This window comes from Camelus bactrianus, chromosome X (assembly GCF_048773025.1).
Source record: "Camelus bactrianus isolate YW-2024 breed Bactrian camel chromosome X, ASM4877302v1, whole genome shotgun sequence".
Classification (NCBI taxonomy): domain Eukaryota; kingdom Metazoa; phylum Chordata; class Mammalia; order Artiodactyla; family Camelidae; genus Camelus; species Camelus bactrianus.
The window spans coordinates 36912604-36928116 of record NC_133575.1 but is presented as its reverse complement, the minus strand read 5'-3'; the positions used below and the strand labels follow the sequence as shown (position 1 = coordinate 36928116).

General features: G+C 45.2%; 1 protein-coding gene across 1 annotated transcript; it reads left to right on the top strand.

Moving 5' to 3' along the window:
- The first annotated feature begins 109 nt into the window (after positions 1–109).
- On the top strand, positions 110–2398 carry NDUFB11 (NADH:ubiquinone oxidoreductase subunit B11). Its single transcript, XM_010968070.2, has 3 exons — positions 110–351; positions 1874–2004; positions 2174–2398. Exons 1-3 carry the CDS (start codon positions 145–147, stop codon positions 2298–2300), a joined length of 465 nt encoding a protein of 154 aa, XP_010966372.1. The 5' UTR covers positions 110–144; the 3' UTR covers positions 2301–2398.
- Positions 2399–15513: the final 13115 nt, after the last annotated feature.

Here is a 15513-nt window from a genome sequence, read left to right as displayed (position 1 = left end):
ACTCGGGACCTATTTAGTGCGGCGGGGGCGGAGCGACAATTCTCGCGCTCAGGCCGACTGCAGCTGCGCAGAGTCACACTTCCGTCCCCGCCCCCCGCCCCCGCCCCCCCCCCCCCCCGCCCAGAGGCTGCAGAACGATCTGTCATGGCGGCCGGGGTGTTAGGTTTGTGCGGTCGCCGCCTTTTGGCAGCGGCAGCGACGCGAGGGCTCCCGGCTGCCCGCGTTCGCTGGGAATCCAGCTCCTCCAGGGCTGTGATCACCCCGTCCGCTGTGGCGGGAAAACGGCCGTCGGAACCGACTTCACGCTGGCAGGAGGACCCACATCCCGAGGACGAAAATCTGTATGAGAAGGTGAGAGGGAGGGGAAACGGGACGCCGAAAGGGTCAATCCGGTACCGGCGGACGGGGCGCCGTAGAGGACGTTCTTAGTCGGTTGAGGATTGCGCGGCTGGCGAAATCCTCGAAGATTTGGGAATTCTGCCTAGACTGTTTTCCACCTTTGCCCCTTGATAACCTTCGGCTCAGGGCCAGAGGCGAGATTGACCTTATTTTGCGGACAGATACCAAACTTGAAGTGGGCAGTGCTCAAAACACGTTCAAAGCAATATAGTAAAACAAGAATACTAAATGATATGGTGCTTGCTCAGTGCCGGTGTTTGAAACACTTTACATACATTAATTCATTTAATCCTCAAAACAACCCTATTTCAAAGTAGGCACTATTAGTATACCCATTCTACAGATGAGGAAACTGAAGCATGAAGATGTTAAGTGACTTGCTCAAGCTCACATAACTGTATGTGTAGCAGAACCAGGTCTGCTGTGCTGTACTGATAGCTGAAACTGAAATGCCTGGGTTGGAATACAGGCACTGACCGTTACTCACATATGTCACCTTGGGCAAGTAACTTAATCTCTTGGTGCCTCATTTTCTTTGTAAGATGGGGAAAGTATTAGGACACCTGAAAAATAAAATAACTCACGTAGTTACGTAAGTCAAAATGCTCAGAACAGCAGGTGGTGCTTAGTAAGTACTCACCATTAGAAGGTGTTAATTATTCTTGCCACTTTCCACCTCGCTGGGATATTGTGCAGCTTGTGCTTGTGAAAAGGGCTGGCACTTACTAGATACTTCATCAATACTAACCTCTGATTGAGGGGCTTGGAGATATAGGATGCTTACTCATTTATTCATTCCTTCTTTGTAAATATGTACTGAGGGCCTGCTGTGTGCCAGGCAAGGTTCGTGGTGCTAGGGATTTAGCAGTATGGAAATCAGATAAAGCCCTTGCTTTCCTAGAGCTTACATGGTAGTGGAGAATACAGAAAATAAACATGTAAAATATTAGGAATCAGTACTACAGAGGATGCAATCAATAAGGCAAGATAATGTGATCAGAGGATTTGGGGGATATGCTACTTTGGTAAACTAATAAGTGCAAGGAAGAAAGTTAAGCAGGATAAGTGGGTGGAGAGTGACTTGGGGGTAGGGGGTTATTTTATTAGATTGAGCCATAGGAAATTGCCAATATTGAACCATTTTTGACGTATAAAAATGTCAATTTCCTATAGTTCCACTTAATAGACAAGGTGACTAGGGAATGCCCCCTAAGGGGAGTGATAATGAAGCCAAAACCTTGAATGAGAAGACAGATCCAGCCACAACTAGGGTGAAGGGCTTTCCAGGCAGAGGGAACAGAAGTGCAAAGGCCCTGTGGTGGGAAGGAGCTTGACAAGTCCTAAGAATAGAGAGGAATTTCAGGAGGGAGGGGAGATTGATCCAAGGTGAAACTGGAAACCAGGTAATGCAGGGCCAGCCTAAGGCTTTGTCAAGCAGCAGGAAGCCCTCAATGACCTCTTCTCTTTGCCACAGAACCCAGACTTCCACGGTTATGACAAGAACCCCGTTGTGGACCTCTGGAACATGCGGGTCGTCTTCTTCTTCGGCTTCTCCATTGTCTTGGTCCTTGGCAGCACCTTTTTGGCTTATCTGCCTGACTACAGGTGCATGGGGTATCCAAGGGAGCGGGGTGGGTAGGGGCAGAGGCAGAGGCAGAGGCGGAGACTGAAGGAGACTGCCAGGAATCCTGTCCCCATACAGGAATGGGGAGCTAAGATAGGGTTGGTGTCCACTGAGGCTTCCTCATGTCTGCCCCCATGCTGCTGCCTGCAGGATGCGGGACTGGGCCCGCCGGGAAGCTGAGAGGCTTGTAAAATACCGAGAGGCCAACGGCCTCCCCATCATGGAGTCCAACTGCTTCGACCCCAGCAAGATCCAGCTGCCAGAGGATGAGGACTGACCGGCTGCTGAGAGGAGCTTAAGAAACACCACCTTCTCCACTCCCTGCCTCCAACACTGCCCTCTCAGAGCACCTAATTAAAGGGACTGAAAGTGTGACTGGCTGGTGTTGATTTTGTCTTTTCTGGGTATTCTGGTTATCCGCCACCCTGTGACAAACAGCCTAAAACTTAGTGGCTTAAAACGACAATTTAGTATTATTCTTTCACGGTCCTGTGGTTGACTTGGTTCAACTAGATGGTCCTTCTCAGGGTCTCAGGTGGTTGCAGTCAGATGGCGGCTAGGGCTGGAGTCATCTGGAGGCTCAACTGGGCTGGACATCCAAGATGGCTCCTTTATTCCCGTATTTGGTACTTGAGTCTTCTATGCGGTGTCTCTCTCCAGCAGAATAGCCTGGCTTTTTTAGAGGCTGGCTCAGGACTCCTCTGGATGGAGGAGTAGGAAGCAATTGATGGCAGCCATCTTCAGAAAAAAGCTACCACACTGGGACCACCTATGTTGGAAGATGAGCAGGGCGACCAGGGGTTGAAGGTGGGTCAGAGCAGGACTTTTCTATTTCTGAGGCTGAGTGTTTGCTTCCCTCCCTGCCTTCTTCTCTTGGCTTTGGGGTTTCTGCCTCTGCCTTGTGTCTTGGTGAGTCTGGGTGCCTCTCTCTTCCCTTCTGCCCCAACCTGGGTGGTCTCTTAATTCAAGATGCACATCACTCTGTGTGTGAATGGGTGTCTGTTTCTCTCCCAGGCCCCTCATCTCTCTCTCTCTCTCTCTGTCTTTCTCTGTCTCTTTTTCAAGCAGGAAGTCTCTCCCCACCACCTGCCCCTGCCCCTCCCTGCCACATTCTTTTTCTCTGGGAACAGCCTGTCTCCTTGCATCAGGGGCTCAGTGACCTCAGGCTCTGTCTCTGTCCATCTCTCTGGATCTGGCAGATGGAGTAGGAGACATGCTCTGGCTCTGTCTTTGTTTCTCTCCAGGGAGTCTCTCTTGATCCCTGGTAACTCTGGACATCTGGGCTCCCCTTCACATCCCAGGCATCTCTGTCCTCTCCCTGGTGGCCCCCTTCCACAGCTCACGCTTTCCCACATCACATGCTCATTGCTACCATCTCTGTGCACGTCCCTGCTTGGGGCGTCAGAGAGTGCAGGAGCCCCCAGCCACTGGCTACCAGAAGAGCATCTGGCCTGGGGGACCCACCACTGCAGGTGATGCCCCTGTCCCTAGCTGCTGAGTCTCGGGAGGAGCCCTCGTCCACTTGTACATGGTTAAGGTGGGAATGATGTCCATGTGAACCTTTCTGGAAGTGAGCAGTGTCACTCCCTGAGTGCTTCCTTGTGGGGTCAGTCTCCCAACTCGAGGACAGGCCCCAAAGCCGAGAATACTAATGTGTAAAAGGGAGCACACTCCACCCTCCCGCTGGTTTCCTGGGACTGTGGAGTGAAAGGGGCATGTTATCCCAGCCACCAAGCACCTGAGTACACTGGAATAATACCCACTATGACAAACGTCAACCTGTTGCAGCCACACCTACCATTGGCCCAGAGAACACGCGCCCCCACTGACCCCTGCCAGGATGTAAGCTCCATGAGGGCAGGTATTCAGGTACGTCTTCACTTAGAGCAGGGAGTGGCGCAGGATGTGCTCCAAAAACATGGGTATTGATGCCATCCCCTACGATCAGTTCCCTTCAGACTTACGGCCCTTGAGGAGGAGCACTTCCTATGCTCCCGGCTCCGCCTCCTTATCAAACTCTCAGGCTCTCCAGAAACCTCCATCCTGGTCAAAAAAGAAGCTACACTTAAACCAATTCCTAAAATCCACATCCTTGCCCCATTTCTGACAGCAACAATACTACCTTCCCTCTCCCTCAATGGGGCCTGGCCACACTGGCCACCTCTTCTTTTCTTAAACAATTGAATTAAAGTGTATATATAGAGGGGAGGATATAGCTCAATTGGTAGAGTGCATACTTAGCATGCACGAGGTCCTGGGTTCAATCCCCAGTGCCTCCATTAAGTAAATAAATAAATACACCTAATTATCTCCCCTCCTCAAAAATATTTATAAAATAAAATGTATATATAGACCACAGACATAGAGAACAAACTTACGGTTACAAGGTAGGAAAGGAGGTGGGAAGGGATAAGTTGGGAGTTTGAGATTTGCAGATACTAACTACTATATATAAAATGGATAAACAACAAGCTTCCACTGTAGAGCACAGGGAACTATATTCAATACCTTGTAGTAACCTATAATGAAAAAGAATATGAAAATGAATATATGTATGTATATGTATGACTGAAACATGATGCTGTACACCAGAAACAGACACAATATTGTAAACTGACTATACTTCAATAAAAAAAAAATACTAGTGGGGAGGGGAGGCTGTAGCTCAGTGGTAGAGTGCATGCCAAGCATGCACGAGGTCCTGGGTTCAATCCCCAGTGCCCCTATTTAAAAACAAACAAACAAACCTAATTATTCTCCCCCTGAAATTTTTTAAATGGTAAAAAAAAGTATGTATAGAAAAGTGTACATAAAGTTTACAAAGCTCATTTACCTTTTACAGACCAGACACACTCATGTAACCAGCACCCAGGTCGAGAAAGAGAACATGAACAAATTCCAGAAGCTTCCAACCCACCCCAAGGGTACCCACTCTCTGGACCTCTAACAACGTTAGATCTCACGATGTTTGTGAGATGGATCCAGGTTGTTTTGTAACCAGGTGTTTGCCCATCTCCATTGCTGTATTCTCTTCCATCGTTTGAAATAGACTACACTTAATCTATTCCAAGGTGGATGGGCATTTGGATAGTTTTCTATTTGGGGCTATTGAGAATAACTCTGTGAATATTATTGTACACATCTTTTGATGGATATATGCACTCATTTCTCTTGGGCATATACCTAAGAATGGAATTGCAAACTACTGGGGGTAGACGTAGGACCAGCTTTGTGAAGCATGCCAACTCTCCAATCTACACTTCCCCAGTGGTGGATGCCACATCCTCACCATCACTGAGCACTCCCATCTTTTTTATTGTAGCCATTCTGGGGAGTGGCTGAACTATTAAGGACCATTTTGGAATGAAGGGTTGGGAGTTGAGGGCCTACTCTGTGCCAAGCCCGGAAGGTGGGTCAGGACTGACAGATACCAGGATCCTTGTCCTTGAGAACTTCCCAGGGTTCTGGGTGGGGGCCGATGTGGTTGGTCAGAGAACTTAAACTCAATGTTTTCACCTTACTGTTTGGCTCCAAGGATATTCGAACCTTGATATTTGGGGCCAATCGTTGCTCCAGCAACATAACAGATACCAACCTCTTTCATCCTTCAATCTAACAGAGCATGTGTTATGTGCAAGGCCCTGTCAATAAGGCAGTCATAGTCCCTGGGGAGACACTATCAGTTCCCTGCCCACAGTCCTGAGGCTTTATTGCTCCAGCATATGCTAGCCAACTGCTAATTGCCAGGGTCTGCATCTCTTCGCTGGAGGGCTTCCTCCCAAGCTGCAGAAGGCTGTTCTGTCTCTGGGCCTGGCAAGCTAGAAGGGCCAGGAAATGAATGCCTCCTGGCAGCAGCCTTCAACCAATGACTGATGAGAGCTGGGAGATAAGTAAGTACTCCTGCCCCCTCACTCCTCAGACAGGACATCCCTGACGTATGTGTTCTCCACTGGCCCCCCAGAACTCCTCAGTGGAGACAAGTCCCAATTGCCCACCATGCTAAGTCACTTAATATCACTCTTCATTGGTTGCCTTCTCTTCTTGGTTTCATGTCCACATGTCCCCACTGCCCTACAGGTGCTTCCTGGAATCATGTCCTAGATAAACTACTTGACTTCAGTCCTTGTCTTGGGGTCGGCATCTGGAGGGACCCAAACTAAGAAAGACAGTCTCTGTCCTTCTGGGGTTCACCTCAAGGCCGTGGGTAAGACCAAGGGCAAACAAACATGGAAACCAACAGATGAGATCAATTCTGCCAAAAGGCCAGTGTGGCTGGAATATTGTGCTTACTAGAATCACTGGAACGTTCCAGGAAAAGAGTGGCTAGAGATGAGATGATAGAAGCGGTCATGGGCCAGATCCGCAGGGCCCCATGGGCTGTAGTTAGAAGGACTTTAGATTTTACATATTACACAAAGTTGACAAGAAGCTTACTGAAAACTCAGTTTAGCAAAGCCTATCCCAGACACTTCTGGACTGTCTCAGGGGATTGCTTACAGTGTTTCTCCTCGATTACCCAGGAAACAAAAACAAAACATCTTACCAGATTCGTGATGACTGTTACTGCGAGACATAAGCACTGCAGAATCAACTGACGACAGCTAAAACTGTGAACTTTAAAATGTGGTGGGGGAAAACTGATATAAAGATCCAATGCTCTCAGCCAAACACAAACCTGCAAGTTTCCATCCTGAAATATTAGGCTTGGTGAAAACTGGCCACAAATAAAGCTCAGAAAAACAGGAGCTATTCATTCAATAAATATTTTTTGAGTGTCTACTGGGTGCCAGGCACTGTTACAGGCAGTGGGGATATAGCAGAGAACAAAAGATTAAAAACTTCCTGCCCTTGTGGACCTTATATTCTAGCAGAGGGAGACAGGCAAAAAACAAGGCAATAAGTTACATTATGTTCATATATTGGGAGGTGATAAGTATGCATTAAATTGAAAATAAAGTCAGGGGAGGGATAAATTAGGAATTTGGGATTAATAGATAACACTACTGTATATAAAGTAGATAAACAACAAGGACCTCCTGTATAGCACAGGGGACTATATTCAACATCTTATGACCTATAATGGAAAAGAATCTGAAATACAATATATATGTACATGTATGACTGAATCACTTTGCTGTACACCTGAAAAATTGTAAATAAACTATACTTCAATAAAAAAATAATAGGGGGAGGGTATAGTTCAGTGGTAGAGCATGTGCTTAGCATGCACAGGGTCCTGGGTTCAATTCCCAGTATTTCTAAATAAATGAATGAATGAACAAATAAATAAACAAATAAATTCTTAACTATCTTCCCCCTCAAAAAATATGAAAAATTTTAAAAATAAATAAAGGCAGCAAGGGGGATTAGAAGTACAGGATGGGAGAAGATTGTATTTGAATAGGATAGTCGGCGTACGCCTTGTTGAAATGTGATTTTTTTTTTTGAGAAAAAAATGTGAAGAAAGTGAGAGATGAACTATAGATGTAAGAACATTTCTGGCAGAGGGAACAACCAGTACAGTCCCTGAAGCAAAAATGTGCCCAAGCTGTTCAAGGAGCAGCCTGAGGCCAAAGAGATATCTGGGGCAAAGCTATGATTACTGAAATATGACACAGATAAGAAAATTGATGTGCAGATCTAATCATCACTGTAAAGATTAACCCGAAAGTGACTTATCCCACTGAAAACAATTTCAGAAAAGTGGGAAAGGCCAAAATTGGCTTTGGGTTAACTGTACCACTGTATGGCATTGAGCAAGGAATTATATTGGCTCAGAATTCACTCTGGGGCAAACCTTCTCAATAGAAATTCATCTGAGTTGGTCTAATTCTGATTTGAAACATTAATATTTGAAGGCAGAGCCAATACATCCCCAGTCAATAGTATGTGAGTCAGAGGGGTGGGACAGGCAACGTTGCTTGGAATCAACCATCACTGGAAGGGTTCACTCACTTATCTAGTCATTCATTCATTCATTCCACAAATATTTGCCAAGTGCCTATTGTGTGGCAGGGGATGCAGCAACAAATAAAACAGGCAAAAATCCCTGCCCTCTTGCAGCTGACTTCTAGTGTAGGAGACCGATAACAAATGTAAAGAACAAATAACAATTTGGGGTAATAATTCCTGGGTAAATAAGCAAAATGTATACTATAGTGATAAATGTTAAGGAGACAAATGAGGCAGGAAAGGGTATAGTGAGTATTTGTGTGTGTAGGTGTAGGTGTGTAAATTTTAGCTAGAATGGCCAGGGAAAAGGTCTCACTGAGATTACATTTGAGAAAGACCTAAAGGAAGTATATAATTCAAGAGAGAACTTTGAAGCAAGAACCATGATTGCAAGATAGAGTGGTTAAGGGCATGGATTCTGGAGCCAGACTGCAGTGGGTTCAAATCACAGCCCCTCCATACCAAATGTGTGAATTTACCTTCCCATTTTCCAACTCTATCAATTGGGCCTAACAACATTAACTACCTCCTAAGGATCTTGAGAGGATCAATCTGAGAGTACTTATAACACTGCCTGGCACAGACATTTCTCCAGTAAAGACGTACTGATGGCCAATAGGCACATGAAAAGATGCTCATAATCGCTAGTCAACAGAGAAATGCACATCAAAACTACAATGAGATATCATCTCACACCAGTCAGAATGGCCATCATTAAGAAATCCACATACGATAAATGCTGGAGACAGTGTGGAGAAAAGGGAACCCTCCTACAGTGTCATTGGCAATATAGTTTGGTACAGCCACAGTGGAAAAAGTATGGAGATTCCTTAAAAAACTAAAAATAGTTTTAACGTATGATCCAGCAATCCCACTCTTGGGCATATATCTGGAGAAAACTCCAATTCAGAAAGATACATGCACCCCAGTTTCACAGCAGCACTATTTACAATAGCCAAGATATAGAAGCAACCTAAATGTCCATTGACAGATGAATGAACAAAGAAGTTGTGGTACATTTATACAATGGAATACTACTCAGCCATGAAAAGGAATAAAATGATGCCATTTGCAGCAACATGGATGAACTTAGAGATGATCATACTAAGTAAGGGAAGGCAGACAGAGAAAGACAAACATCATATGGCATCACTTACATGTGGAATCTTAAAATGACACACATGAACTTATTTACAAAACAGAAACAGACTCATGAGCATAGAAAACAAACTTATGGTTACCAAAAGGGAAAGAGGTGGGGAGGGATAAATTAGGAGTTTAGGATGAGTAGATAGAAACTACTATATATGAAATAGATAAACAAGGTCCTACTGTATAGCACAGGGAACCATATTCAATAGCTTATAATAACCTATAATGAAAAAGAATATGAAAAAGGGTATGTATATACATAAAACTGAATCACTGTGCTGTATATCAGAAACTAATACAACATTGTAAATCAACTATAATTTAAAAAAACCCCACTGCCTGCCAAAGATTAGATGTTTGTAAATACTGGCTGAATGAATGAATCCTCATTAACATTAATGTAGTGACCATGGAAATTTTTAAAATAAGTGCCCTAAAAATGAATTTGTGGTAGCCATGGTTTGGGAATGTTCAGATTGTGGACTCGGAATGGAAGGTGTGGTTTTGGAATCCTGGCAGTCACTACTGAGAGGTTTGGGGTCTGGTATTCGAAGTTGGGGGTCCGGTAGACAAGGTTTGAAAAATTACTCAGGCGGGTCAAGTACTTTAAGTAGTAGCCATCAGAAAAGCTGCAGGATTCTTGGAGTCAATTGTCTCAAAGGTAGACAGGGTCTGGGGAACTCTACCAAGGTCAGAATGAGGATTCAGGGGCTCAACTGAAGTTTAGGAAGAGAGTAGCCATTGATGAATGCCACGAGGTGGCAATTAGAGGTACCCCCGGCGGGGGGGGGGGGGAATGCTGTAGCCTTGTCTTCTTATTCTCTTTCCAACTCCCTCATCTCCTTCAAGTCTTTGCTAAATATCAGCTTCTCAAAGAGGACTCTCCTTATTTAAAAGTACAATCCTCCTTAGTATTCATTCTCTACATTTTTGTTTTGTTTTTCCATTTTTTCCCTCCACCGCACACACAAACTGCATTAGGTGTGTTGTCCTTGGAATTGAGGTCATGTTACCAGCAATTAAACAAAAATAAACCGGGTTGTTATTTTAATGAAGGAGGAGAGAGAGAGAAAGGAGGAGGAGGAGAAAGAGGAGAGGAGAGAGGAAGGGGGGATGGAGGAAATCTTCAAAAACCCTAAACCCATCAAGATGAGGCAGGAATGGTGGTTTGGGGCCAGATCACACAGGGCTCTGAATGTCACACTGAGGTTTGGCGTGTGTCTGCATGTATTTGAACAAATTCCATCTAAATGAGAAACATTCTCTGCACACAGTTTCCAGCCTCTGCTTCTGCCAAATTCTAAGTCATAACAATCTCTAAGCCATTATTTTTCTCACTTACTTTCTCCCTTTACCAGAAAATTCGCCCTACAAACATGGCCTCTTTGGGGGGAGATTTCATTTTGAAAAAACAAAATTAGAGGGGTCATTTGGGATCTGACCCCCAAAAAGGCTTTTGATTAATACAATTTAACATTTTTAATTTAAAGTCAATTTTGTCTAAGTATAGCTACACCTGCCTTTTTTTAAATTGACCATTTGCTTGAAATACCTTTTCCTATCCTTTCACCATCAGTCTATATGTGCCATTATGAGTAAAGTGAGTGTCTTGCAGGCAGCATATGGCTGGGTCTTGTATTTTTTTATTTTATTTTTTATTGAAGTGTAATTGATTTACAAGGTTAGTTTCAGGTGTACAGCAAAGCTATTCAGATATATATATATATATATCTATTCAGATTCTTTTCCCCTATAGCTTATTATAAGAGTAGCTCCCTGTGCTATACAGTAGGTTCTTGGGTCTTGTATTTTTTAATCTATTTTATCTATTTTTGATTAGAGCATTTACTCTATGTTTAAGGTAAATATTGATAGGCAAGGATTTACTATTGCCATTTTGTTCATTGTTCTCTGGCTGTTTCATTGATCTGTTGTTCCTTGTTTCTTATCCTGCTATCTTTTTGTGTGTGTTTTGATGTCTCTTGGTATCAGTATGTTTTGACTTCTTTATCATGTTCTTTTGTGTAATTATTGCAGGTTTTTCCCTTGTGGTTACCATGAGGCTCACATTAAATATTTTAAAATTATAACACCCTTTTTAAAGTTGATAACTTCAATAGCATTCCTAAACTTTACACTTTTCCTCACAACTTAGGTTACTGATGTTATAGTTTTTATTTATATATATTTATATATATATATATATATATATATATATATATATATATATATATATAATGTAACCAATTTATGTATATAATGTAACCAATAACAGAGTATTGTAGTGATTTTTTTTTTTTTACTACGTTTGGCTTTTAACTTGTAAACTAGAGTTGTAAGTGAATTTTGGAGTGGCACCACCACTACCAAGTTACAGAATCTTACAGAAAACACAATTACAGAAAGTTTAAATGTATTTTGAAAAAAATCAGACATGCACACATGCAGGTAAAATTCCCCATGCCAGGATTCAACGCTGGCGGTCTGAAGGAAAGCCAATACCTAAGAGCTGGGTGAGAACACCAAAGCAGCCAGACTGAGTTAATCTCTCAAAGTGTTTTGGACCCACCCCCAGGTTTTTGTTTTTCCAGAATGCGGCTGCGCAGAAACTCTGTTCCACAGCGCTCTCACAGTCTGGGAAACCAACACTGCCCCCAAGGTCTCCTTCCACGACAGGGACTGAGCTCCAAACAGGACACCTTAAAAGGACCAGCAGAGGGAACCTGGGATGGTCTCAGAGCCTCTCTGCAGGCCCGCCTGGCTCTGTGCCATTAGATGTCTGGGAAGAGGTGGAGCCAGCCGTGACAGATCTGTGGGCCAGTGACAGCTCCTGGGTTAATCAGCTGTTCATCACAGCAGCTTTGATACCTTTAGAGGGTGGGCTCTCCATCTGAAAGGGCAGCGGGCGGCCAATCAAGGAGCTCTTGCTCCTGGGGCGCTGGGTGTGCTAAGCGAGAGGGTGGAGGGCTGATTGACAAGCCAGCCTGACAGTGAGCTCAGGGTCTGGACACGCCGCTCCTCCTCGAGCAGGAGGCGGGAGCGGGGACTTGATTGATAGCCTTTCCAACCAGTGAGAACGTCTGAACCACGGGGCCCTTACGTAGCACGCGTCTTTTGGCCGTGGAAGGTTGGGTCTTGCTTTGACTGACACATTTCTCATCCAATAAGCATGTCTTCTTCAGCTGGTGGGGCGGGGCGACTCTCGTGCAGAAAAGGCAGGGCCTTGTCCTTGACTGACCTTTGTTTTACTTAAGGAGGAAACCCAAATTCCACGTGTAGCCCCTCCTTTTCTGTTTTTAAAAAAGCTATGACACTTTAAAAAGTTGGAAAATCACAGCTTTAGAGCCATTTAGCTTTCTCATGCTGAACAGAAACGGCGGCCTCACTGCATCTGAAAAAAAGAGCAGCCCTTAGAAACGGCGATCTTAGGGGTAGGGGCTGGAAATGGAAGTGATTCTCAGGAGCAGCTAAACAGCCACTGGCGTAGAATTGGAGCTTGATTTGAGTTTTAGGGCTTGAGAGACTGTGATGGAGGAGGTTGTCTGATAGAAGGTCTCTCGTGAGAGTGGTGGGAGTTTCCGGGCGCAATGATGGGTGCCCGTGGAAATCAGAAATGGGTGGTTAGTGGTTGCGGTCAGTCTGGGTGACCCATGTAGACGCCCATAGTAAGGGCCTGTTCAATGATGAGACCAACTGGGATCAAGCAGTGGTTGGAGCCAACCTGCCTAGATCACTGCCATTGCCCCTTGGACATGGCAACACATCCGGCAGCAGAGACTGGGCACAGAGTCAAAGACTCTGTGTTTCTGATGCAGGCTGTTTGCAGCCTGACAGCGGTGCAGCCAACAACACAACTTACCATCAGCAGATATACAGATATCTGATATTGCTGAACATCGAGCAGCTTCCTCAAAAATGGGCTCAAAAGAATTTCAGACTCTACTTCTCTAACCTCTTCCTGGTCCACACGCTTTAGTCAGTTAGCTTGTTCACTGAATGTGGCTGTTACCAGAAAGGGATCATCGCCTACTGGATACTTCCTGGGTAATGGTCAGCACAAAAGGGGTGGCAGCTCAGCCCAAAAGGGGCCTAGGGGACTTGAACTTCATTCTGGTTCAGTCACCTGGACTCTCTTCTTGGATGGACATGGTCCTAGGTCATAACAGCAATGACGACTTGATTGAGTACGCTGCTTGCCTAATTCCCTTCCACAATGGCCACGAGAGAATACAGAAAAAAAAAATCTCTGTAAACTTTATAAAAAATGTCTTTTGTCCTCTTGCACTTGACCCTGCATCTAGATGAAAGCTCTGGGTGCAAACAGGAGATGACTGGATAAAAGTGAAGTTATCATCACTGCAGTGGGACACACTGATTTCATGGCCATGGAAGGAGAGTACTTGGGGAAGAAATACCTTAGACCCTGAGAGGCGCGAGATGAGGAGACAGTGACTGCTCTTTGTCCCCCTAGATTGAGCAGTACAGCCTGGCAAAACCATCGTACTGTTTCCCAGAGTCAAGCAGCAGCTACAGCTGGTCATGTGAACATGGCGGGTCCTAAATTATTCGGGTGTGCTCAATGTCATCAACATCCCCTCCCGAACACAGACCTCCCCCTTAACTGTATAAACATATGGGCCACCATGATCTTGTTTAGATCTGACTGATACAAATTCATCTGCTTCCCCCCGGCACCTGAGTGGCCTTGGATTATGCCACGTTTAGCAACGGGGCTACAAGCACTTGATGGTACCACCTATGGGACTGAACCAAACCAATGGCATGTGTTCCCAATCAAGTCTGATGACAAATTCTGAACTGAAATCAACCGTGTCCCTTTGGCTTATATGTTTGTATGTCGAGGAAAGACTAGGGAACAGAATGTCTCTCCACTGGGTATAGCATTTGCTTTTGGACCCTGTCATTATTGACAGTGACACCAAACATCCAAAAATCTGTCTAAACTCCTTCGTGTGGGTTGCAGCATAATAGCCTGGCCTTAGACTACTTCCTGACTGTCTAAGAGTGGGTCCTGACCACTCATTACCTTGGCCATTTCTCAGGGCTGTGTTGACAGCAAGCAACCTTGGAGGATGAGGTAATGTCTCCCTCTGGGACAAAGAGCAGGCTGGATTCCCCAAGTTCAGCTTTTCACGGCTGTGATGTAAACCCACTGTGTGTGGGTAGCATCCACCAGGGCCCCTCAATGTCACCCCTGTGGGACTTGGAGGACATGGGGCGCCAATATGGTGTACGTACTGTTTGCTGTGCCATGAGTAGTCAACGCCTTTGCCTCTGCCCCAGGAATCTTGTGTCTTCTGTCAGCATCTATAAAATTTGCTAGCTTGTAAGAGGCTAGAATCTCAGATCCTTTGCAGAAGAATCTCAACCCTGACAGTCAAGGACTGAGGGATTGTTTTGTGTACTGTGATAATCCCTAGGAGTTGGCCATTGGCAGTTTTGGAAGGTCAGAGATCAGCTGCTGGTGGTGTCAGGAATGCGGCTCCAGGGGTTTGAGCCCTGAGGTAATTAGCAAGGCTGCTGATTGAGGATCTCTGCCTGTCAATCGCTGGGAGAGGGGCCGTGGTGCTAGTGTTTATGTGGGTCAGTAACAAGCGACACTCTGAGTGGGGTTTCTTGGGCTCCTAAATTGGATTCTTTGAGGATCAGTGATTGGAGCTATGTGTCATGTGATGGGTGTTAGGAGATTTTGGAGGACCCTGTGGGAAACAGAGCTGCCCTTCAGGAAGATATGGAATCTTCAGGAAGGTATGGAATAGAATTTTTCTTAGGTAATAGTCACCCTTTAGATTCAGACCTACCTGCATCTGGTACTTAGCTCTGCCACTTGCCAACTGTGTTGGAAAGAACACCCTGTTCTCCCTCTTCTGTGTGAAAAAGCCCACCCTCTTCCTCCCCTGTGTCTCCCTTACTTTCCACAGAACACTTTACTTTGGAGCAAGCAACTCTCTGCGACACCAGCTGAGTGTCCTACAACTTAACTCAATTCTGACACTGTCTACCTGGAGATCGCATCAGATCTTGCAGGTTAAGGGCTCAGTCTCACCAGATTGCCCCCCCCCACAACCTCAGATGCCAACCACAAGTAGTAGGTCCCCACAGTTTCTGTCTGGTTTCGTTACAAATCAGAGGTTCCTGCGAACCAGCCCTCCTCAAGTTCAATTAATTTGCCAGAGAGGCTCAAAGAACTCAGGGAAATACTTACATTTACCAGCTTATTAAAAGACATGATAAAGGCCAGAGATAAACAGCCAGAAGAAGAGATACACAGGGCAAAGTCTGGCCAGGGAGCGACCCAAGCACAGGAGCTTCTGTCCCTGTGGAGTTAGGGTGTCTCATCCTCCCTGCATGGATGTGTTCAGCCA